The sequence below is a fragment of the Acromyrmex echinatior genome, chromosome 8 (assembly GCF_024713525.1).
Source record: "Acromyrmex echinatior isolate Ae372 chromosome 8, ASM2471352v2, whole genome shotgun sequence".
NCBI lineage: Eukaryota > Metazoa > Arthropoda > Insecta > Hymenoptera > Formicidae > Acromyrmex > Acromyrmex echinatior.
Genome location: NC_141859.1, coordinates 5486766 through 5513162, shown reverse-complemented (window position 1 = coordinate 5513162; position 26397 = coordinate 5486766). Strand labels below are relative to the sequence as shown.

The following is a 26397-nucleotide window of genomic DNA, read 5'->3' as shown; positions in this document are numbered from 1 at the left end:
TATCTTACAAGAAAACGTCTTAAAGCATTATATCTACGCTAGAGAGTTTTGTTTGTTAATGTAAATTACGTAATCAAAAAACACAATATGTTTCATATTTCTGCTTTTAATAGATATTTTTTAAACAGTAAAATATACATCTGTACAGTACTACATTTGTAAGCCTAGAATCCCTTCAATTAAATGTCCATTTGCCATTTTTGCATAATTTACGTGGTAGAATCTAAAGGACCCTGCATTAATCATACGGAAAAAAGGTTTTAGTCCGATTGGCTAAAACTGATAGTTTATAGCTTACGAGATAAAAAAATCTTCAGACACAATCATAAAAAGTGAACAGATTTTTCTGTAGTATTATTTGAAAGTTATTATAGATAATTGTACTGAGAAGTACTTTTATCTACAGAACACAGTTTTTTAACTATATAAGCATTTACATATATACAGTTTAACACATGTATAACCGTTTCTTAACTGTACAAGCATTTATGTAGTTAAGTACATATAACCATACGTGTCCATATGTGTCCATTATATTGAGAGGTTTATGCCTTAGGATATGTGCTTAGGAGGGAGGTGGTATTAATGTATAATATATGTATCGCATATATGTGAATATCTATGTCAATGGCTATTCCATTAGTATGTCTGACATTATTAGGTATGGACATACACATGATTAAATATGTATAAATGTCTATGCAGTTAAAAAACAAACTGTGTACTACAAATAAAAGTATTTTTCAGTTCGTTCAGTTCGAAAATAATAATTTTTAAATGATTACAAAATTGCAAAAAATAACCACTTTTTATTAAATGGCAGCAAAATCTGCCCATTGTTTTGTGTTTCTAAAGACTTTTGATCAGCATCTCATAAGCTACAAATATCACAGTTTCAACCAATTTAATTGAAATCACTTTTTCCATGATTAGTGCGAAAAACTATTACATGGAAATCGATAAAACAAACAGTTATGAACTGTTAATTGTCTATATTTTTAGAAAAGAAAGCTTATGCAATGTGAGATACATCGTGCACTCGCTTATAACTCTGTACCTATCCACGTACCCGCGATACATTCACGCTATGTTGTAATTACCTATTAGGTTGGCTGGCGCAATGCACTTTATAACCAGCATGCACCCTTTTAACGCCCTACACGCGGTTATACAGAGATCGCGCGAGAGGGTATCTACGAGGAAAATTACTATCGAACATCACGGCGGCTACGTGTCCGTATTATATCGCCACCACGAACGCCGCGTAATCCAATTATTTATTAACTCCTCGTGCAATAGAACACAAACATGTAAATGTAGCTTATAACGTAGATACTTTAACATAGAACTTTAACATAGTTGTAATAATCGCCAAATATTTACCAAAAAATTGAATAGTGTTTAGATTTGATTTGATTTAATGGCTTTTTTTTCAGACAAAAATTTTAAACATTTAACGAGTATTAAAATATTTTAACCACAAAGTTGAACGAAATATATATCCTTGCATCCATTATATAATAATATAAAATTGTAAGATGCAGAGAAATCAATATAAACACTAGTCTCAATTTAAGAAGTTAAAACTCTCGTATATCTCTAAATAACATCTCTAAATAACATAGCTTTCAATTAGCAATGCTATTTCAGGCTATGATGCGCATATGCAATTACAATATTACATTTTAATGGACCTAACAACGTACAGCGCAACTCAATGTAATTTAAGATTCATTATTCTGGGGATTCTCTTTGCGATACTTTTATTATCATATAAATTTTTTAACGTCCCGTTGGTCGTGGACGGTAAAATACGATTATCCGCAATGCACAGGATAAGTGCCTGACTTATATTTAGTTCGTGTAAAGTAACCCAATTATTTATGAACTTTCTGTGAAGATACCGCTACGAGTTTACGCGAGCTACGTGTACACCAAATTCTAAGATTTCCTGACGGTTGAAATTCGACCTCCGATATGTACCTATTTTGAAATCGTTAGGCTTCAAATGCATCAATTTATGTATGCATCAATGGATGCAAAGTTTGAGATGGAAAAAATCATATTTTAAATTATCATATTTTATTCACGACATAACAAATGGATATACTATAATAGAACATCAATGAAAAAATTACAATATCGATGAACAAATTAAGGATAATTTGGAGCAAATTTCTGTCTCGTCTGTTAAGTTAGCACAAAAACAGCACTGTTAAGTTAGCACAAAAAAATAATTGAATAAAACAGAAATAATTTAATATTTGCTCATTCTTTCTCAATTTCTTCCTAATTTTGATCCTAATTAAAAATCTAATAACTATATTGATTTGAATATCTAACTAAAAACAAATTATTTGCTTTTAAATAAATTAGGCAACTGGACAATTAGATATATTTTCTGATATTAAAAGGAGGGTAGTAAAATCAAGATAAAAATCAAGATACGAAGTAACAAAATTATAAATATCTATTAAGAAAATTAGCATATTTTAATTTGCATTATTCAGATATAAAGTAATGTTCTTTTATTATTTTATAACATGATATAACAAGCGAGAGAACATGAAATAGGATTAATAAGTCTTATAGGATATTATTGCAAGTGTATTATTGGGTCCTCTCTGTGAAATAATCTAATTATTTATTACTTGTTTGAGAAGAGCTAAGGTAAGTTTGTGCAAAATATATGCATACTCCGATTGATAGTGACGTCCATGTTGAGTTTCGATCTCACAAAGTTCACTTAAGTAATGCGTCACACTTTAGTACTTTGCAACTTTAATCTGGCGGTAAATAACCAAACTTGTCGACTGAAGATTAAAACAAGACTACATTAATTATAATATAAGCTTGCATTACCTATATATAATATTATTGCAAAACATCGCTTATAAGTATTTATAGTACGCACTCTCGTGTTTATATTTTTTCATTTATGTATATCAGCACATTTTTGCTATAGCATACTACAGTACATTTTATTTTATAATTCTCATACGAAAAGTACTTTCCATTAGAATTACGTTCGTATATCGATAATAATATTTGTAATGTAAAAAATATTTTAAAAGCAGATAATATTTTAAAATGTCTAAATTAACAATTTAATCGTTCCAATTTACTTCCAATATCATATTTTATGTCTCGTAATCTAGTGACTCTACATCCATACGAGATCCATAATGTATTTTCAGACGATATTTTATGTTATTATTTTTACTTGAATGGTAATCTCGATGTGACTTTCTCATAAATTATATTTTTTATATCGCGCTTTTATACTCATTTATTTTATTACACGTTTCGTATCACGAACAATGTCCGTTTGCATAATATTGTAGTATAAATACCAAGAAATCTATATAATTTTGTTCAGACATCTTGCTTCCATTATGAATATGTAGGGTCATCGGTTGCGAAAACTTTCGAAAATGCCAACGCTCAAGCTGTGTGAACTTTTGACCTAGACTCCGCCACTCTGTAGTCTGCCTTAGTCCGTTTCGTAGTCAAATGTGCGAACAAGTTGTTCTCTTGAAGTTTCTACTTTCAGCTTAATATGCGGGTTCTGCTTGCTTATGACCAAGACGCCGCATAATGTAAGCGTACGAGTTTCACACTTATGTGTTGCATTTACTACTACTCGAGACATGTCAATGCTACTTAATTTAATAAATTTGTCTATATAATTAATTAATTCATTTACTCAGAAAAGAAATATTAAAAAAAAAACAGATAGAGCTATATTAATGATCGAAGAATTGCATTATGTAACAGAAAATTAATAAATAGAACGATTTGAACAAGATGAATTTATTTTTCAGATGTGATTTAACATTTTGATATTAAAAATTTACGAGATTGGACTTGGACGACATCCGGTTTACACGGTCATACACTATGTCTTCCTTGTCACTTTCAAACTAGTCAAATTAAAGGAAAAAAAGATAATCGGGAATCGTGCCAGAAAACTGACGATGAAAATTGCCGGCAATATTTTCCCTCGAATCGCGATAAATGTAGTCTTAATTAGAAAGCATGACGGCTACGAGATTCGTAAGTACCATTCCTCTGCATGCGTATTTATCATCGAAATTATTATTAATTAACGTCCCAATATCGTGCTTTGTTGGCACTTGTAAGCTCTTGGCAGATTTCTCTCTCAGGTATAAAAGCTAGCATAGGACAAATTGGAACGACGCCAGCTTGCTGGACTCGTTTGAAAGATATGTTTCGGTCCGATAACAATTCCACCTTTTCTGCCTTTTTCCAGCTTCAAGCTCGTTCACGCGCTTTCATCTGTTGTTACAGGCGAGACAAAGCTACGGACAACAAGCACACGAATACAGTCGACGCGATGGCAGAGTTTGAAACCTGCGACCTATGACGAAAAGATGAGAGTAACACGGTTGAAAGTGGTACATTTACTTGATGAAAGTGAATTTTCTTTCTTGAATCATTGTTGGCCAGTTCTAGTTCGTGCTTCTTAAACATTAAGAAATATCTAATTAAAATTCTCACTTAAAAATATATGAATCACGCGAAATCCATGCAAAAATTTGCTCATTAACTTTACGTTAATTCATTATGGGATATTTATAAGAGGATATATTACACAAGGTAAAAATATCGGCGAGTCACGAAGAACCACAACTTGTCTCAACTCTCTTGACCTTTTTGCTTAATGGCGCGCCCATTGCTCGTGCGCGATGTAACAAAAAGCCATACGTATCAATCTCGATCGCCTCGCGTGATCAACATTACTATAGCACGGCAATTTAATTAATTGGCTGCGTCGAAGGCGAATATTAATCATTCATACGCGAGACACTTGGTTACGATCTGCGCTCAAAGTGTTTTACACACAAGAGGATTTTTTTCCTCCGGCTCAACATACAAAATGCTCGAGAGAAAACCACCCGCTGCGCTATCCGCACAGAATGAAGATACTTCATATCAAAGCAACTCACGGAGGCGGTCGGCTTTATTCTCATTTCGACTCCTGACGAAGCAGCAAAGCCAGGCAATCGCGAAATGCGATCGAGATCTGTCTTTCTTGTTCTTTTTTTACGAATTGCCGCGAAAGTTAAAAGCAAACCCAATGATGGTGCAGAAGATATATCGCTCCCTGGTGTATAATGAGTTCTCTAACTCCAGATTGCCGAATCAAGATTACATACAATGCTTCCGAATGAAATTTTTCGTAACAATAGTTACTAATGTACATATTCAAGTTATTTGCAGTGAACGAAATTAAGTGTTAATATTTTTTATTATATGAATAATATATCATATGTATAATATTGTATAATTTATTTTTTTATACTATCAAGATTATTTATCCATTTACATTTTAGCATTTTGTTAATCCAATACCATTTTATTGCTAATGTAATGAGTACATGCATGTATAATATTTTCACAATAAAGTGCATGATAAAAAGTATGTTTTGCTGTTCGTTTTGTTTATTATTTGTTCATGTAATTTTCATTGCGACATTAACCGAATAAGATATTATCAAATATTATAGCTGCAAAGAGGTAATTTTACGAAGATAGTTATTGACTTTTGAAACGAGAGATGTATATCAGAAAACACATACAGGGCTCATATATCCATTATTTATTAACTTAGACCAGGAGGCATACTATGTACATACATAATTAGACGAGCCTTCCGGCTGACTTATTCCTTTTCAATTTGGCATAAAGATGCGAAGCCCTACGTAAAGTTCATTGCGCTTTTAATCCGAAGTGACAAAGAGAATGCTAACGATGGAAGACGATAGTGAGAATTTTTCTCACGGACATCATTTATCATAGAGCTTCATAACTATCTCGTAGTCGGAATGATACTTGCATATTTAAGACGACTAAGATTAATTATGGATTTAGGAAAAAATTATCATCGAAAAGAAGTATTCAAGAGCATCAGTTCGCGCAACGAACTCTTCCCCTCTATGTGCATTTATATCTCGTGAATAAGCAAATATTTTAATGACTCGGGCAGCATGAATTATTGTCCAACGTTGCGATAAAAAATCCTCCTTCAATCTTACCGACATCGTTGCCCGAATCATTTTTCTATGTATTAACGCCTAAAGTAAAAAATGTCAATGAAATAAGATAAATATGTCTAAGGTTGATTATTCATGATCACATAAAGGAAAAAATGTATATCTAACACATATGTGTTTGTACATGAAAAGGATTGCTGAAGTATCTAAAAATTTAGTCAGACACAAATCTAAAAATAATTTTATTGGACCATCAAAATAATTGAAGTAATCAAAATAATTATATAGGACGCTCAAACTAATTGCTACAATGTGTCAAAACTTTTTGTAGTATTACTGATAGAGCTCGAAAATCCTACATAATTATTTTGATGATTCAACAAAATTTTTTTCTGATCTGTGTCTGATTAAATTTTTAGATTCATTAAAATCGTCCTTTTCATATACATATCTACAACGCTATTATTAGATATTTTACAAAATGTTTATTTTTGTAATAATTAAATTATTAAATGACTTAAATATTTAAAAAAATTACACATGCATAATCTCGAGGATAAAGAAGTACAATATATTTGTTAAATATATGTATAAGAAACTAAAAGAATTAATAAACTTAGGCAAAAGAATAAATAAACTTACGCATTATTATAAAGTTATGAAATGGAAAATTATGTGTGAAATTTTCGAAAAGTTGTCTGTGCATTTCTTGATAACATCAAATTTTTTTCAACGTAAATTCAACAGAATAATTAACACAAATATAGTTAAAGATTTCTTACTCATCTTTTCTTGTATCGTACATAGAATCAGTATTACAAAAAGCGTGAAATTTTTTAAAAATTTCAAAAGTTTCTTTCTTAAATCTTTATATATATATATATGTTAATAAATATTTTGTAACGAAACTTAATATCGTTAGATTTAAAATGAGCATAATGAATTTATTAATATATTGAATATTCTCTTACAGATTTTCACAACAGATTCTCTTAAAATTACAAAAATATGAGTTTAAAAAATGATAACTTTTTGCGCTACTGGTAATTGGCTCATATTACGAAAATATCGTAAAGTATAGAATTTAGCATACAAATACATGCATAAGAGAATTTTTGCGAGTATGAATATGAGCGCGTGCGTTCACATACACATATCCATTGTCAAATGTTTGTTCGGCCAGAAACGATCGATCGATCGACTCACGAGCGGCCCTCAAATAAAACATTCTTTTCTCTGTGCGATGTTTGCATCACAAACTGTTTGGCATCTACCATATTCCTTTCCATTGTTATTCTTATCCCAGTGCGCTTTCCGTCAACGGGTCGTACAGAATTTGAGCATATTCGCCAGCAAAGCTGCTGCGAGAGGTGAATTATTTTGCCATCAACTTATTTCTTCAAACATGACCTCTCGTTGCAACAAGAGGAGCATTTTTGTTCAAATTTCCCTCTGAATGTGAGCAGTTTATCGAGTTCTCACTCGAAATACTTGAGAATACACTGCGTCAAGATAATAATCTTTATCGCACGTCATGTCTTTGTATAATACGCAGTTAAAATTTATGTCTGGTCATAAACGATGCTATTGCGTGCTAAGCTGCTATCAACTATTAGATATTTTTCAGCATTTTAAACGTACTTGAACGCTTAATAATATTTTTTGTCAACAACATATATGCACGAATTATCTGAATGATTATTCTCTTATAGTCAAATTACAGGATCTGAATGTTTATTATTATCGTTCTAAAAGAGAGAGCCGTGAAAATGATGACATGTCGTCTCTATCATCTCGTTTGGACAATACGAGCGACACGATGTGTCGATATTGCTTAATAAAGATTATGAGTGATAAATTTTCGCCCGTTTACTCGGCGCGCTTTATCCGATGATTAATAAAATGTCATATGTCAGGATTACGAATGATTCGCACAAACGACCGTACGTTTCCTAATAATGCACAAATGCAGTTGTATAATTAAACGCGTCATATTGCTGGAAATGACATCAAGTGGGAAATTACAGTATTGCAAATGCAATGCTGTACATAGTTTCATTGAATGAGGGGGTGGACCGACATTATGTAGTAACGACCAAACAATGAAGCGGATCACTGACGAATGATAAAAGCTTTCGCGAGATATATTTATGCTTGTATCTTTATCACAAAATGCGTATTTAAGTGATCGACACAATAATAATGGAAATTATCGGTAATATTTCTTTTTGACCGTATTAAAAGATGTATTAAAGGCTTTTATTAATCCTGTCATCAACGAGCTGTATTTTCCGATGAACATAAATATTTTCCATTAAGTTACGCTGAATAGCGGTCTGGTCTGGTCAGAATTTTTCTAAATCCATGCTATTAGCAAGAATTTCGAACATAGCTGATACACATAACTAAAATATTACACATACTGTTTATTTAAAGATGTTTTAGTTGTATAATATATGAGATAAAAGTATTAGTCAAAAAATCAACCAAGCCAATCAAAAAAGCCAATATCAACTAGTAATCAACAAAAAATTTTGGTCATAAATACGCTCTGAAACCAATTGCATAAAGCAAAATTATTTGATTTTTAATGGCAACGAAATTACCATATTTTGCAGCAGTTTCAAGTAAATAACTTTTAAACAAGTAAGTGTATTCAAATAAATTTTTGCACGAATGTTTATTAAAGCTTAATTAGTTTGTACAAAAAATTTGATTTTACATAAAAATTAAGACAAACAAATTAAATAAATTATTTTTTAACCAATGAGAATTGTGCTCACATTTTACCTAGATACTCAGATGTAATAATAAAGCGATCTATAAGATTTTTATATTTTTTTATAATGTTTTGACATCTGATACGTACATCTTTAATCTATATCAGCGTCATAAAATTTTGATAATAATAAAGTGACACAAAAACAATTCAAAAGACATTATTAAAATGTTGCGGCAGAATATACGAAAAAATCGAGATCAATCGTTTTCCAGCAACCAGTAATGATAACGCTGGATAATATCATTACGGAACTTGACTGTAATTATGAAGACTCGTTATCGCGCACTGATTGGACAAGTCAATAACTCAATAATGTCGTTTTTCCGGAAATATGGATATTTAATTGACAAGCACATTTCTGGAAAACGCTAAATTTCTCCTCGTACATATATCGAATCAGTCATCAAAAACAATATTTTATAAAAAATCGATGTATGTACTTTTAAGAAAAAAAAACCTCCATTTATCAAAGTATTCACTCAATCGTTCTTTTCAGCTGATGCGCTAGACTAAATCGCATGCACTAAAAAACTCTGTGATCCTCTCGCAATTTTTTTGCTCTTTGTTGGTTATTTAAGATTCATTATATCCTTTGTAGATGATCGTAGAGGATCTCTTTCGTTACGATCATTCGGTACGAGTTCTCATTACAATTATTGCTGTTTTATCGTACAAAGAGTGATATAATACGATCAAAGCCTCGGATCAAAGCCTTAACATGAAGAATATATAGACTTCTCCTCGTATATTATTCAAAGGGAAGTGTTGATTACAAGTATCTGCTTACATGAAACGACATGGGATCGACACATCGCGTCATAGGCAGTGTACAGTTGATATCGAATTATGACATTGGAAAATTAGGTCGAGTCCTCCCGCGTGAAGTAGTGATTCGTTACGGTAGTTACGGTTTATCGTATCGTCCCACGAGTCTCATGTAAGATCGGGTAGCGGATATTCAACGACGTTCCGCTATTAACTACCGTGACCGTCACTCCTGCGGGAATACGCGCATCGGGATTATCGTAATATCGCACGATCCTACGAGGGAACGGGATTTGTGTCATGGACGGAATCTCAAACGGACTGTCAAAACATCCTGCCGCATGCCCACGGCATTTTTCGAACATCTCTTTATCTTCAAGGGAATTCTGCTTTTATGCGCGAACCGAGAATAGAATCTTCAAACTTCGTGCTTCGAATTTATCGGAAATCTCGAAGACGCCTGATACAAATTGGTAAGAAAGTATCGCGTATTTTTCTTTTCTTTCGCGCGAACGTCAGGTTTCTATTGATTTTGGCATAACTACTCCGAGCTGTATATCGAGACGTATACTGTACTGAGCGTACCGTATTGAAAAGTAATTTCGTTTGCTCGCATACACTAACGGAATATATGCCATCGACTCATGAGAAGAAACGAACGTCACGTTTGTCTAAAATTTCGAATAATGAGGGAAATGCATGTCGCGTTCACGAACTGGACAGTTCGCCGATAGTGAGACTGTATAATGGTCAAGAAGTCATACCTGATTAGACAGACAATGCGAAACGCGACAGGGAAGCATCTGAAACTCTGTATAGTCCGTACATATGTGTATGCATACATGAATATGTACGAAGCAACGATTCTGTTCAAAATTCTGAAATCCTTTCACAGCTGTCGGCCCAGGGCAATGCAAAAATTAATCGTGGTACGAGCATAACTAAACGACCAGTCCATTTCGATGTAAAATGTACGGATTATCTTTTGCTATAAAACCATACGATCGCTCGTTAAAAACAGTAAAAGTGTCTTCAGTCGCGAGCAGGAGACATGACAAATTATGCTGACTCGTTTCACAATTCTCAACGTCTGAGCCGAAAAACCATAAATCCAATTTAAAGAAGGGCCACCGGTGTTTACCAGTTTTATACGAGCATTCGTCAGCAAAAGAGGGATTCGCACGAGATTATCCGGTAAAGTCTCTATAAAAATCTAAACACGCGCGCGACACAATGGCTCCTTAAAAGCGATCTCATCGCGATTTTACGTCTTCTCATCTTCAACAAAAGATATCACAGCCTTCCTGAATGTATCGAGTTAAAAGGAGCCGACATTTTATTGGCGTTTCCACAGATTGGACCTACGACGGGTATACAGAAATCCTTTTGTACCAGAGATATACTACCTATGTCGCTTGTTTGAGATTTATATTCTCCGTCTACCGTTGTGCTTCCGCGTTGGCACGTATGTGCGACTCTCCTCACATCTCCGCTATGTATTGCATTAACTTGGACGAATGTCATTTCTCGTGTGTATACCGACCGTATGTAAAACTTATGTACTACGCGCGGTGCAGTCACGCCGTACAAAGCAAGCGCTATTCCACTAACGACGATGAAGTAGTATATGCGCGTGATTAAGTCGTACAAAAATAGAATTTCTTGTTTCTGCAATTTCTGTGCACGAGAGAATGCTGATGACGAGTATGCTCATTTCATATCAGTATTATAACACTCACAAACGAGAAATTGTACAAAATTACTTTTTTTTGTACAGCAGATATATTGATGTAATAATATAATCTAATATAGAGAGAATATGAAGAAGTAGTTGTTCTCAAAAGAAAGCAATAATGGTGATAATGAACAATTTATACAAGTAAGAAAGGACTGAGATAGCGTATATATAATGCACTATCACAAAAGTTTCAACTCTTCATTTATGGAAATGTAATATAAAAAATAAAATATAAGAGGAATAAGAGAACGAATAAGAAATATTAAAAAATAGTAAAATAATGAACAAAAATATAAAAAGAATAAAATAAACAACAATTTACAAGTAAGAAAAATATATACATATATATGTATATTTATATATGTATACACACATCACCGTTCAAAAATTTCAGCACGCTCTCCATTTATGAAAATTTCATAATACAAAAAATAAAAATTGAATACAGTTTGCATTTTATGTTTTTAAATTTATTATTACCTTCATATTTTCACTAAAATTATAAAAAGAACTTATTATTCTTCAGATTTTTTTTACTTCTTTAAGCTTCATCTCTGTAAGTTCTGATAACAAAAGCTATATTCTTGGCATTCTGTCAATAAGTTCCTCAAGTATCTTGATCACAAACTTATGTTTAATTTAACGCTTTTCTGCGAAAATATACATTATTTTCATTCTTTTATTGTTAGTCGTCATGATTTTCAAATGTTTATCAGTTTATGTCTAGAGCAAAATTTCAAATTATTATAATATTTCTTTCGACTAATGTATAAAATATTTGTTTATTTGAGAAATTTATTTGTAATTTCTGTTTATTATCATTTCTTGGCAATTCGTGACTTTATTGAGTGTTTTATTGAGTCGATCGAAATAAGACCGAAAATACAAGAATATATCGTACACATTATAATTTATATTTTATAAATAAAGAAAAATGGAATTGTTAGCAAAACATAAGACGCGCTAAAATTTTTAAATGATAATGTATATATATATATATATGTAACTGTTATTAATGCAATGAACATGCTAATATGACGGCCGATTTTAAATGGAAATTAGTTCATCCTTACTTCCGAAAACATAGTTTCCCACAGTTAATTCGAATTATGTTCCCTTTCAACGTTAAGATTATAGAGTATAATGGGAAAATTTCTACATAGTTGAATTCCATTTCGTAATTGTGTTAAAGTATACTTTTAGAAGATTTTTCTTTATATAGAAATATATGACTGAAATAGTATAAACCTTGCTTGTCGCCTATGTGAATCTAAGATGAGCTTAAATCGTCGCGCGACGCTTGATTCATCGTAAAACGGATTAATGTTTCAGGACTGTATAATAGTGATAAGAAAAGTCACTAATATTTATTTTGAGCGCTAAGAATCTTCTTGAAAGGTTTAATTCATGCGATATATCTCATAATAATCCATTTATGCAATTATATTTATCATACGGATCTTCCTTGCATTCAATAATTGTCCATTGATGTGGCAATCATATCCGCGCGTGTTTAACTTGAAAGAAGTAAAAATTGCTCACCGCGAGCAATCAAATCGGCTTCAAGTTTACGGAAATCCATGGAATGTCCGGAAATGAGAGAAATGCGTACACAGAGAGGCTGAGTAGTAGGAATAGCTAACCGTGAGTTAGATAATTAACGCACTCGGCGGTACTTCCAATTAGCACGGATAGGCAATTAGCATATAAGCGCGAGAATCGATGGCAGTTTGTACATAGTGGACGGTACGCAAGCGAGAGAGCGGGACATTCGCGCTGTGCAATATGCAAAAACGGAGGACGGGAAGATCTACGCCCATTAATAATCATTTAGCGAACCCAGCTCGGATAATATATTAAAACCATTTTGTTGGGTTATTTATGGATCGCGAGCATCGAACGCCTTTAATTTATCTCTTACCGCTTAAACGGCAGGATTTCGCCATATTTTTATCTCTCGCAGCTCCCACCGAAAATTAAATTTTTTAAATTTACGTCACTCGTTGTGCGCGATACGTTCTCGTGAATTTATACGTCGTATCAGATCCGCGGGCGTAGTTGTTTATCGTATTTCTCTAGCGTGCAATAATTAACGATTTTACAATAATTGGAAAAGAGGATTGTTTGCGCTGCCTGCGAGTTAAATGGATACGAGTATTAACTTCCGCGCTACTATGAAATGAATCGATTCAATTTTCGAACAGCACATTCGGTTCAAATCCAGGCACAACTTTGTTCAACGGAGAAAACAGATCTCACTTCAATGTAAAAGTTTATCCCGCGCTTGAAATCCCGAAGAGACATTTGATATGCTACATCGTAGCAAGTTCGTTCACTTTAGAAAATATAAACGGTACATGACTATGTCTTCTTCTTTCCTCCTTCCTTCCTTCTCTCTCTCTCTCTCTCTCTCTCTCTCTCTCTCCCTCTCCCTCTAAATCACATGAATTTCGTACTTGTGTAAAAGATATCTTGTACACGGCATTTGCTTCCTGAAAAAGTTCGAGAAAGAAATCACCGAGATCAACGAAGTTTACAAGCGATATATATGTGTCAACGGTGAAATTCGTTGAAACAAAACGCTTTCATCAGGCAGAATCAAAAACTGCAATATTAAAAAAGCTTTGATAACAAAACGCGGAGAGTGGCGTTTCGAATTCTGATAAAGCCGGACAGGGAAATATGAAATTTTTCATCGCATACATATAATCGCGGAATTTCATTAAACCAAAATTATTATTTAAAACAAGCGAAGATGCTGATGCAATGAAGAATGAAGGTGGAATGAAAGGAGGAAAAGGGAATATGGCAGAAAAACTGGCATCGTCGAGAAAAAACCGACGGCTAACACCATCCTATCCTCGACGATATTCTCCTGTTGTGGATTTTTCTCGCTCTTCTTGTTTCTTTTTCATCTCATGATATCTAATGCGTTTCATCCCGTTGACGCGGATTAACGAGGGATTCTTGACCGTCGAGAACTGAATGTCACAAGTCGCACAGCGAGCTAATTATTGTTTGGTATTAATTATCTTAATCGATTGAGAACTCACCCTGTATTTCGCATGAACGACGCAAATAATTACAAATTAAATATTAATTATTAATTATAAATAATTATAAATAATTATTATATTATATATATTATATATAATATAATATTATATTATATATATGCGCCGAGTATAAGAGAAACGCTTCAAACGTGTTATTTGTTAGTTATCAGATGGAATTTAATCGTTTAATTGCGACTAATAGCGATACGTAATGTATTTATGGTAGATAAAGATATTGTGTAGTCAAACGTGCCTGCATTAAATATGCAAAACAACGAGAAAGCAGTTTCTGAGCAAAGCTAGTTATTATGTCGACAGAAAGCAATCATTATGCATACTTAAGCTTCGACTATACATCATAATAATAGAAAAACGAATATTAAGTAAATGATAAATATGCATGGATGCACACAGCATCTAAAGGTAGTTAAACGAAACTTGAGAAGGCAATAATTAAATAAATAACACTTAATTTAGTCTAAACATCTCGGAGATTCAAGATACCAGAAAATATCGAACCAATTATATAAATTATTGATTTATACAGAGAGATTTATACAGAAAGATTTTTATATAAATAATAACAAAGCAGACAATAATAAAGAAATGGAAAGATACAATATTCGATTGGAAATGTTCTACGGTAATTCGAAATGATTCCAGGTTTTAATAGCCTCAATTAGAATATCTATGAATAAATAATATAACGAATCTCATTTATTCGTTATATCTCCAATAATAGAGTGTATATGTGACTAGAATAAGACCTTGCAATTCATCATTAAATCATTGTCATTCTAAATGAATTAGATATCATCGATGTTATATATACCTATAATGTATTTAACTCTTATTATACATTGTGATAGGACATTTTACAATCTACCCTTTATATTATTTATTATAATTATTCATAATCGTTTCTTTCTTGAAGATTGATTTCTAAAATATCAAAGAACTACTTCTTGCGTTATCATGCTTTACATGTAATAAATTCAAAGCAACATGAGTGTATGCGGGAACGCGCGCGTGTAAAACGTCGTGAGACTTAATTTCACGTCGAATCGCTCTGAGACGTTGAGGGAATTCGGTTTATACGGCGTCGGACGTTGTAACGGAGAGGCAGTCCCAGGTTGCGCCGCGGGTCGCCGTCGCCGTTGAGGCAACCGAACTTCCCCTGTCTCGCTGAAAGCGTGTAACTGTTACCCGAACCCAGGGGATTACTGGTAATCTGCGGTAAGCTAAGATACGTGCAGCCCAGGTACCGACAACCTGTTTCGGATATTGTTACGACGAGTAGCCGGCTCCTTCCAGTCGTTTCGGACGGGAAGATTCCCTGCGAAATTACCTTCCTATTCCTCACGCGCCATGCTAGTTCTCGTTCGTGGACTCGTTAGCGCCGAGACGTACCGACGAGGGATGATCGTTGCAGCTAGGCACGAATTAACCGGTTAGAAAGTTACGTGGAATCATTGCCGCAGAAAGATAGAAACCGACGAGTTACGACAGGAGTATCGCTGGTATCCTGGCTCGTCCTGGTTATGTTCGTCGGGCACGAACCAACAAGACGAGATTTTTCACCTGCCATTTCCAGTCTCGGTGGAAATTGCTCTCGGCGTCCGTAATACCATCGTCGCCAAATGAAAAAAATTCATTCGCCCGATCTGCATAATTTCGGAATTAGACATTAAGATCTAGCTTGATTAGAATAATCTGCATGAGAAAGTCATTCGACTGTTGCGTCCTGATTTTCTACAAATTTAATCTCAGCCGATTTAAAACTCTTACAGGAAATGATATGTACTGTAAGAATAGTCGGCAGCAGTCAGCAAAAGTATATTCCTTAAGCAGCTTCGTTAATATGCATATTGAAGAAAAATGAGGATGAGAAGCGAAGAGGAAATCTCTGACATATTTAAAATAAAATTGCCAAACCCGGACTTGACCCAACTAAAAGTATCATGTCACGGGCTGCATGTCATTGCTCTTTCGAGGCTCGTAGAAAACTTAAACAGAGTCTTTAAAAGTACTTTATATCCAAACGTTACGGTATATATTAAGAAAACTGTTGCTTGCAATGAAGGTATCTCATTTACGATGTAAATGGAAAGGAACGACGTCATAAGCTTGCCCTGTAACGAACAAATAAGACGAAAGTAAAAGATAGGAATGTAAATCCGTTTGTACGTTTAGTAGAGAAGTTAACGAAGCTGCGTTACCATTCTCCATAAAGCATTTTTTTTAAATTAAAATTTCATCGCGATAATTACTGACTTAGTGGCTCGATGGTATCACGATTATATTAGTCGAAGTGTGACGAAATCTCGATATGCGTTTTTCACAGTCGCGTGCAAGCGCGATTTTTACATCTCTTTCTTACGAAAGCACGGACAAAAATTTCTATAAATTCGAATGATATGTGCAACGAATAAAAAAGGAAATAAACTACATGCGCGGCACATAGATATCAGTCGAATTTACGAGAAAGATGTCATAACATCGCAGGCTATGAATAACAGATAAATGAAAAAAGGAGGAAACATTGATGATCGAATGCCGCGAGATACAAAAATTTTACGATGACGATAACTTTCTTTTAAGTTGAAACCTGCTAATAGTTAACACATCGAACTGCATCGCGAAAATTTCATTTATGCATGAATTAACTTGATATACTGCCTAGCATAACGATAGTGACACGTCGAGGTCATAAAACGGATTTGGCTTCCATCGCGTTGCGAAATGTTATGCCAAAAATGTATAAAAACACATTCTTATTTAGTAACGCGTTTTACTGGTTTTTCACTTAGTTAACTTGTGGTTAGACTCTTAATCCAGTGAGAAATGACTCATCGAATCGATATCGATTCGATGTTAAATTGGCAATTATTTCTCATTGGAAATCTGATAGTAAAAATTATATTTTTCTACCTATAGTTAATCATTAAAATAATAATTTTGTAATGAATAATTTTTAAAGTTATCTCTGTCTACAAAACTATTAGTACAGTGATTGATCGCAGGTAGAAAAACACAATTTTTACATTATCATCGAATTAAGTAAAGTTAAAAAAAAAGTCCAAACCACAAGTTAACCAGATAATGAAAAACCGGGCCTTAAAGTATCCGAGGTGTAATAAATTTCACGCGATATCTGTGTGATGCGTGAAAAATTTGTCACGCGTTTTGCCACAGGTTTTTAAGTTTTATCGGAGCGGCGTCGAAACATATCGAAATTCCGCGTCACCAGTCACGAGTTAAGCTCATAGTATTGACATATTGAAGTGGATCCACTCGTTACTCGCGCTGCAGTTTTGCGGAACGAGACCCGCGGGAGCGATATTCTGAATTTTCGCTATCACGTATGAGAGGCCCGTGAGAAATACATAGTTCGGAATGCGCGTTCGCACGCAGCGCCATTGTTGTCGGGCTTGCAGTGGATTACAGTAATATGAAATATGTCGCTTCTTGACAGAATTGCGCGAATTACGACATATGAAATGCTCGCGGCGATGTGGGTTCGTTCTCGCGCGGCGCGAAACAAATTTTATATCACGCGCCGCGTCTTGTTGCGTCGCAGAGCATTTTTGACACCATTTTGCAACATGCAATTATCACGACGAATTCATATCATTAATACAATAATTGTGTAGGGACTCTACAGACAGACCGTCGTTGACTGTATTTCTCTTTCTTACATTTCACTAGCATTATTTCTTTTAACATATAGAGTTAACAGAAAGTAAAAAAATGTCTTAATGACCGATAATGTATCTCAGAATAAGTACACTTTAAATAAGAAGGTCTTAAAAAAGAAGTATGCCGTGCTAAACTTTAATCGCGAACTGCATCCAACGAATGCAGTAAAAAGATCGCGTGCAAATAATCACTCGTGCGTTTCAGTTAAAGATGGTACCACAATAATTTCTCGCATTTATCTACATTTTTTTGTAATTATCCTCTTCAAGCAATCTTAATACAATATTTTCCACATATCCACTCGTGCGAGAATATAATGTATCTCAATCGGTTCCATGAAAAAAGGATGTTTGACAGACAAAATACATCTTGGTATCTTGCCGTTGTTTATCACTCATTTTTAAATAATTTTTTTGCTGACATAAAAGGGTTATCCACTTAAAAGCATAATAATTATCAGTTTGATCCCTTTAAGTATTTGTGCGCACGAAGTATTATTTAGCATACAGAGATCACCTAAGAATAACAGGTGCGGTGCCAATTCCAATTAATCTTTCCAGGATTAGACTCGAGATTGATGTTGAGTATTCGCGTGTCGGTTATGAAACATACATGTTATGTCGCTTGATCGTTTCCGCCTTTTTAGATCCGCGATAATACCACTTTTACCGCCATACCCCCACTATTATTTAGATAAGGTAGTTACACAAGGATACGACATTGAGGAGATCTACTATTTTTTTACGACAATGGAAATGTAATAATATCGGCTGTGTCGTTACGTTAAAAATTATTTTTACGATTCCCATATTACATATACCAATCGCCATGTAGAATAATATTCGCGAAAATGTAGAGTGGCTGTCGCATTCGCTTTTACGAGCTTCTGTTATTTCTGAATTCTAGAGTGAGCTGAGTCGTGTTTCCATTAAGTCATACCCTGACATAGAAAGTGTATACGGCGGATGAAATCGCGTGCAAATTATCTTGGCCGGCAACGTGCAAAGGACCCTTCTTACCCCTTCCGCAATGCCACCTTCTACCCTATGAAGAATGACAAATGGCCGCCCATTAGGTCGATTTCGTGGTCATTCCGTCGTTGCCCTCGCTTCGATTTTGCCGACAAAAAATTAATTACAACGATTCCGTAGTTGTAATTTCGAAAGCTGATGTTGGAAAGTGCTGTTAGAGATGTTATTGTTATAAAGATGCGTTTCAAAGTCTACAACGAATGTATATCGACTTTCTAGGAAATGAATGAATGATTCACGAAATTATAATTAAGAGGATTTCTCGTATAAGAACTAAAAAAATAAGGTATTTTTAGAAATATAAAAAAAAACTACGTTTGAACATTTTATACACACACATAAAAGATACATGTTTCATAAAAATCTTTAAATTTTTTCACATGGGCTCCTCTTTCTCCCGCTATTATGTTTCAACCATTGATGGTCTGCGGCGATTTGTGGGAGCTCTCATTTCCGTCCTATGAGTCTGAAATAAAAAAAAATCAAAATTCGTTTTACTTGTTAAACGTTATTTTTTTTTGTATTGAACCACTAAAACGTGGAAAATACAAAATGGCAGCCTGTCAAAGTAAAAGTATCGATGTTTATCAAGTTTAACTTTTACTATGACAGGCTACCATTTTGTCGTTTTTTCATACATTGAGGTATTTTAGTGGTTCAATATCAACAACAGCATTCAACGAATAAAACGAACTTTGATTTTTTAATACGTATTTCAGATTCATTGGACGGAAATGAAAGCTGCCATAAATCACCACAGACCATCATTGGTTGAATTATAATAAAGAAAGAAATATGAACGCAAAAATTCAAAGATATTCATACTTATTCAAAAAACATACTTAGATATATCTTTTATGTCTTAAAAGTTTAAAACGTGAATAAATAATTTTCCTAAATATTTTATGTAAAAAAATTCTTAAAAATACTTCATTCTCTTATATAGCTTTTATTATTAGACGAGAATTTCCGCATCTTTAAAAATAGAAATAAATAAAAAGATGATTTTATTTCACGCGATATTTTTTAAATGAAAGATACAAAAGTTGGTATTATATTTTAAATATAACCAAAAATTTTTGGAAAGTTATTAAAGGTTGAGCCTAAGCTGTCTCTACTGGAATTTAGATTTTTTAAAACTTTGTGTATGTAAAAAAATAGGTTGTTTTTAAAACGAACTAGATTCTGTGTAACATATTTTTTATATATATTGTAACCCGGTGAAAACTGTTATGCAGTTTCTATTAAAACGTTAGCCTGCCATGGTAAGCTCTGGTTTATATTTTACGATGCAGCATGTTTGTAAAAACATAGCATAAAAAGATCCTCTTTATACTACAAAGTACATTTCTCAATGATGTGCACATTAAAGTTGGTCTTTCTGGTTTTTGCGGTTTATTTAGCGAAAGTGCACGCTGCATATAGTAGTACTAGACGTAAAAACCACAAAACGCTATAAAAATAAACATATCACTCATCACCGGTATTTACTCACCGGTTTTTTTTTAACGTATTGAACTACGAGATTAGTCTCATTAGGGAGAAATCGAATGTCATTATTTCACGATGCCAGAACGTGGCAAAATAGATGCAGGCCTTATGCTATGCGAATAAACATGAAAGCGTCGTTAATTAACACGACGCGTTAGTTACGCGTGTACTGCGTACACGTCGGTTGTCTTTTCGCCGCTAGCAACACCTGTTGAAGTAGAAGTTAGACGAACCTTATGAAAACACAAGCTAACGTTTCGCCACGCTGTGAAGTAATTGTATAACGAAGCGGAGTAATTTCGATCGTAATTAAGTGCCTTTGAATCAGCAATAGTTGCAAGAACTTGCTTATATTACGCGTGTATGAAATTTATTGTCGGATATGTATATGTACTTTATTTTCTCCGAAAGCACTTTGAAATTTCTTCCAAGGCAAGATGAACGGCAGACCATGAAATTTGCCTGACGAAAGTTTTGAGGCATCAACGTGCTGCGATCGATTCTGTAATGCGTCTCTCACACTATACGTAAATTGCATGCGTGATTGCATTTCTCTATAAAATAACCGAAGATTACTTGTTACACTTTTGTTCCCTTCAACACCCAAGAGTGGATTTTCTGTCCCTTACATTTCTTTACCAACTAAATGTGATTTATTGAGAAACGACGTTTACTACTTTTTCGCAATAATATGTATTCATGTAATTGGAATGATAAATGTATAAATGTCATTGATTCATTGTCAATCATAAATATATACATATATTAACCATAAATACCACAACTATAAATCTATTATTGGATTAGTAATCTCTATATTTATAGGGAATATGCTCAGTGATTGTCAATTATAACTAATATTTGTCCCTCTGGTCATCCAATATGCTATCAGTGATAATTTGAATATTCCCAGATATTCCTACTATTACACTATTCTCTCAGTAAATGTAGACAGTAAATCGAAGACAGTCACTAAATCACCAAAAGTTAAAATTTACGAAAATGTCAAAGAGTATTCGCTCTTTGTTACAAAATACCAGTGTCATTAATGAAAATCAATAATGGTGTATACACCACAGATTATAGATAGACTATCGGAATTAAATACGTAAAATGGTTTATTGGTATTTATGTAACATTTATAAAAAAAAACAAAGACGAAAATAGATGGCACGGTAGATTGAAAATTTTCTCAAAGGAACTTCGCAAAAGTGCAGAATTGGCGTCACATTATTTTCGCTCTTGCAGCCGAACGAACTCGAACTCCGCTATTGAAACTCCAATTTTTTTTCTTCACGTCCCTACTGTAGAACATCCTTTTTTATCTCGCAGCTATAAATTTAAGAGGGGCTTAGCGCCGTGGTTTAATTAAACTAGTTTAGCCGTCATTCTCTTACCTAAGCCTTCTCTTACGTGCTGTGCCTGAATCGATCGGATACCTTCGTCCTACAATTTTCTTTATCGTTAATCCAGCAGAATGTTAAATTAATTTTAGGTAGCGCATATTACCTACAAAGCGCCGAGTATAATAAGATGTGCGCATAGCGAAATGGACACGATGGCAAAAGTTTTCTAATAATCGATCCGCGAAAGTTTCTCATTTACTCTTCCGGTTATTCTAAATACACCAAGTAGTCAATAATATTGGAAAAATATGTAATCATATTTTTAGTTTGGTTACGTCAGACATTAAGTTATTAATATAATATCGCTCACCATCCAAGGATAGCGTTATAAGGCAACTTCAACATTAGTTTCCTGCTTCGTAAAAGATCTTTGACATTTACGAGCTCATCTGCGTTTATGGTTTTAGTAATTTATAAAGACATAAATATTGTTGTCTATATTAATGATATAATTTTGACATAATTGACGTATCTTCAGAAACTTTCTCATATTAGAAAAAGAAAGAGAAAAAAAAGAGATTATTACATAAATCGCATATAATATTAATTAGATTCTGAAAATTATACCAAATTTAAGTAATATTGAAGATGATTAATTTAAATAATTGTTTAAAATTGCTCTTGCTCTCTAAAATCTATTTCTCCTTGTTCTACGTTACTTTGAAATCGCGTACGCGTATGTCATTTGATGAACACAATTACGACTATGTAATAGTGCGAGAGATTTTAATCACAGAACAGTATTCATATCGCTAATGATATGTATCAACCGCGGCTGCGTACCAGTCGGATTGAAATTCTTACAATTATGAGTTACATTGAAGATCCAACTGCAATAAAATAACCTATTTTAATTTTTCGATACTCATATGTAACTGTCGCGGCACATTCCACACTCCGTATTGCCCCAAGGATAGTTTCGATGGGTGCGAATTGCCCGTTTAATTATGGGACATCGGAGAACCTTGCTAATGATATTCAGAAGCACCTTCCATTTATATCCCCTTTTATCGACTACATCATACTTGAGTTTCGTGGAGTCGATGTTCTCGAGGCCGGCTCGAAGCGAGTCGACCGGAACGCGGTCGAGCAAAACTTCCTCGGATGAAGTCAACGATAATCCGCTGTTTAAAGTTCATAACAACCTCATGACGAGGAACCGTGGAGATTTGATTTAATTCGTCGCGTCACGATCTTCGACCCGCAAAATACTACTCGGCACGGCATGAAGCCTTATAAAGTACCTTGACACTTTCATTGTAATGAAATTCTTAGGCGTGATAGAAACAGAAGTACTATAATATTTTACGACGAAAGAATTTTCTGTTCTCTAAAAAAATGTTAACTTTTATGTGATCAATAATACATCCATACCATCGTGCGCGATGGTACAACGTAGTACAACGCCAACTAGCGTTTCTAACAAATTCTCCGGTGTTATTGATAAACCAACAAACCGACACATTTGTCGGTTGCAAGCACCTCGTGCTTCGACTCCGACGTACCGAAAGGGTTAAGCTCAGTTATAAATCAGGCATAACTAGTGACGTAACGGAGCGGCATTACTCACTTGGCTTATCCAGATCGGATAGTTCCACAGGCGGCGAGTATGCGGCTACCAAGACCAGCATCGTCGTCGTCGTAGTCACGACACTCCACCACCGCCACCTCCACCACATTTTGTCTCCCTTTCACGCGCACTGCACACACCCTCGACCCCCTAACGGTCGGCGGCCCCCCTCTTCAGTCGTTACGTTGTCTCGCGGCCGTTGCGAGCTGGCACTAATTGCAACCCTCGACGTTGCTTCCGTTCTCGTCGTTGATGCCGTTGTCGTTGATGTTGCTTCTGCTGCTGCTGCATTGCGCTGCCATCCACATCGTCCACTGCTCTTTGCCGTCGTTGTTGCTGCCGTAGCTGTGAACAGACATGCCACGTATCCGTCCCCTATCTATCTTGTCACCTATCCGCTCACCTATCCGCCGTCATTTAATGAGACGCTGACTATTTGTCTTTTGAAACTCTCAAGAACGAAATCTCTAACGACGATGCATGCTATCGCCGTACGGTGTTCTCATCTTATTCAACGATCTTCGTTCTTCTCTCTCCTATCATGTAAGATTCTTTTCTCTTCAGATGGGACGATTTGAACGCGCGATCGATCTCTCCGGCAGATTTTCCGATGTAGACGTAATTCTTCAAACGCAGATATCACGAGTAGTTGAAACTTTATCCGCTTCGCGCCATTTACGCCGTTTGTTATTCCTTTTTTTTTATTCCATGACCGATGCGTTCTGTCAGAGAAATTTTTCGCTCCTACGGGATTCCATGGAGCGTGTTGGGCGAACGGATGATCACTGGATTTGTCGGATAAACGGATCCGTAACGGAGCGAAGTCTCTTCTGACAGGCTCTGAGTGGTGATTGTAGTTTTATCGTTGTAGAATACAGGCTCCTTTCGAAGGCGGTTCCCTACGAATTCAGAGCGCCTCTGTCTTTACGTCTCTATGTCGCGAATTCCGCTAACGCGTTCAATCGCACAGTAAATCTGTGTGGAATGAAGCAAGATGTCCACTGGGCATGTCCTTTTGAAAGCTGAACTTGCAAAGTCGACGTGTCTCGATACTTCGATAGTTGAAACTTCAGCACGATATACATTCAACTGTAATTATAATCTGCGGCTCGATAAATTTTCAAAACCCTTCAGAAAGTTAATTTCTTCTGATTAATGATATATGTAATATCATTCGCAAATAAGAAGATTCAACGCGAAGATAAATTTTAGAACACTCGTAAAAATCATTCGTCATCAAAATCGAATAATTTCTTTTAAACTTTGCGTTACTGGTGAAATGGAATAGAGTTGTTTGTCCGCTAACTAACGAGATTATGCGGATGTCGGAAATTTCGAAGTAAAACGGTCGATCGTGGAACAAATATCATCTCTCTTTACCACTGATTGTATTTCCGGCTATATTTCGCTTTTATATTTCGGCACATTGGTCTCATCGAACAACAGTCACGAATCAATGATGAACGGCATGCGTATGAAAGTTGCTGGCGAAGTTATATCAAACTGCGTGTCGATTCAAATACCACAAATAGACTTCTGTGACGCTCGTTGCTGATTAATCGAACACAGTGGGACACAGGAATTGCAGTATTTTATACTTTTATCTCTTCGCACTTACTCCTCGATTTCGCGACGACCGAGCGTGCACGGAACGAGCATGTGCGTTACGCACGCACTCGTAAATCGGTAATATACATTCACCCGAAAATATGAATTCTCAAAAGCAGCATTAAAAAAAAAAAAATTAAATGAAGACTCGCGAAATCGAATCCACTCGCGTTAATTTCAGCTCAAACACCGGGAAAAACGCGATCTCGCCGCCGCGTTCTTTGCGGATCGTAACTTCCGGATCATCGATCGACACTTAGAAAGCAGAAGGTGATCTATGGACGACCCGTGAATGATGACACCACGCGGTTTTGCTCTGATTTTGATTCATGGATCACCTACTCGCGTCGCGTACCGTCGTGAGGCGTACGATAACAAACCTCCCTCGCGATGAAGCCACATCGAGTCCTGACCCGCGGCGGCTCGGTACTGAAACCATTGAATATCGCGAGGAACCCTCGCGAGTCGCGTCGGCTTTCTCCGCTCGTGTTCGGCCATCTTCGGACACGCTCGCGCCGTCCGTCCCGTTCTGGACCACAGCTTTGTCCTCCACCTCTCGCTCGTTCGTGTTTTGCTCCGAAACTCCCACATTCAGCGCGCATCTCCCGTCTTCGTCGCGGAGACCGCTATGATTTACAGGCGCAGCTAATGAGTCGCCATAATCGCCGCGCGGTCCAGGTGGATATGCGTGAACGTAAGATTTTCGGCAGAATGCGGGAGAACATGGGAGAATGAGACACGAAAGTCGGTAGTGGGAGACGGAATGTCAGGGTCGTTACAGTCTTAAGAAATTAATGAGGTTTCGTGACAGAAGAAGAAATTCTTACTTAAAGGAATTGATCTGACTTTCAAAAGGAGGATTCTCGTGGATTTCACCGAGAAAACGAACAGAATGTAAAATATGTAAAATATGTGATGTTCCCTAATTAACGTGTCCAATCAACTTGATTACGTCCTGCTATTTTGTATATTTCCAATACTTCGGACTTTTCCCACGGATTTATAGACCTTAAAGATCTATAGAACTTGCGTGTACTTGTTGAAAGAGGATATTGCACATAACGATAAATATGTCCTCCAAGAATGAGAGCATGTACTTACATCATAGAGTGTGTTCATGAAAACTGATAGTTCGTGCGTATCTGGCGCATGCACGAGATAACGGCCTTCGAAGCTTCATGACTCTCTCTACGAGAACTCGCTCCAATCACGATAAATTCCGGCTTTCGTGTTT

The 26397-nt window shown here is 35.3% G+C and overlaps 1 protein-coding gene across 5 annotated transcripts in view; it reads right to left on the bottom strand.

Moving 5' to 3' along the window:
• The window catches only part of LOC105144505 (synaptogenesis protein syg-2), a 249745-nt gene that overhangs the window by 178461 nt on the left and 44887 nt on the right, over positions 1–26397 (bottom strand). Inside the window, exon 1 of one of the 5 annotated variants that reach the window (XM_087408388.1) lies at positions 23556–25635. The exons of 1 other annotated variant lie outside the window; for it this stretch is intronic. In XM_087408388.1, the coding sequence (XP_087264514.1) occupies positions 23556–23664 (109 nt within the window). In that variant the 5' untranslated portion in view covers positions 23665–25635. Of the gene's footprint in view, positions 1–23555; positions 25636–26397 lie in introns of those variants that run through there. 3 more of the 5 variants (XM_087408386.1, XM_087408387.1, XM_011053445.2) reach the window with 3 other exon arrangements.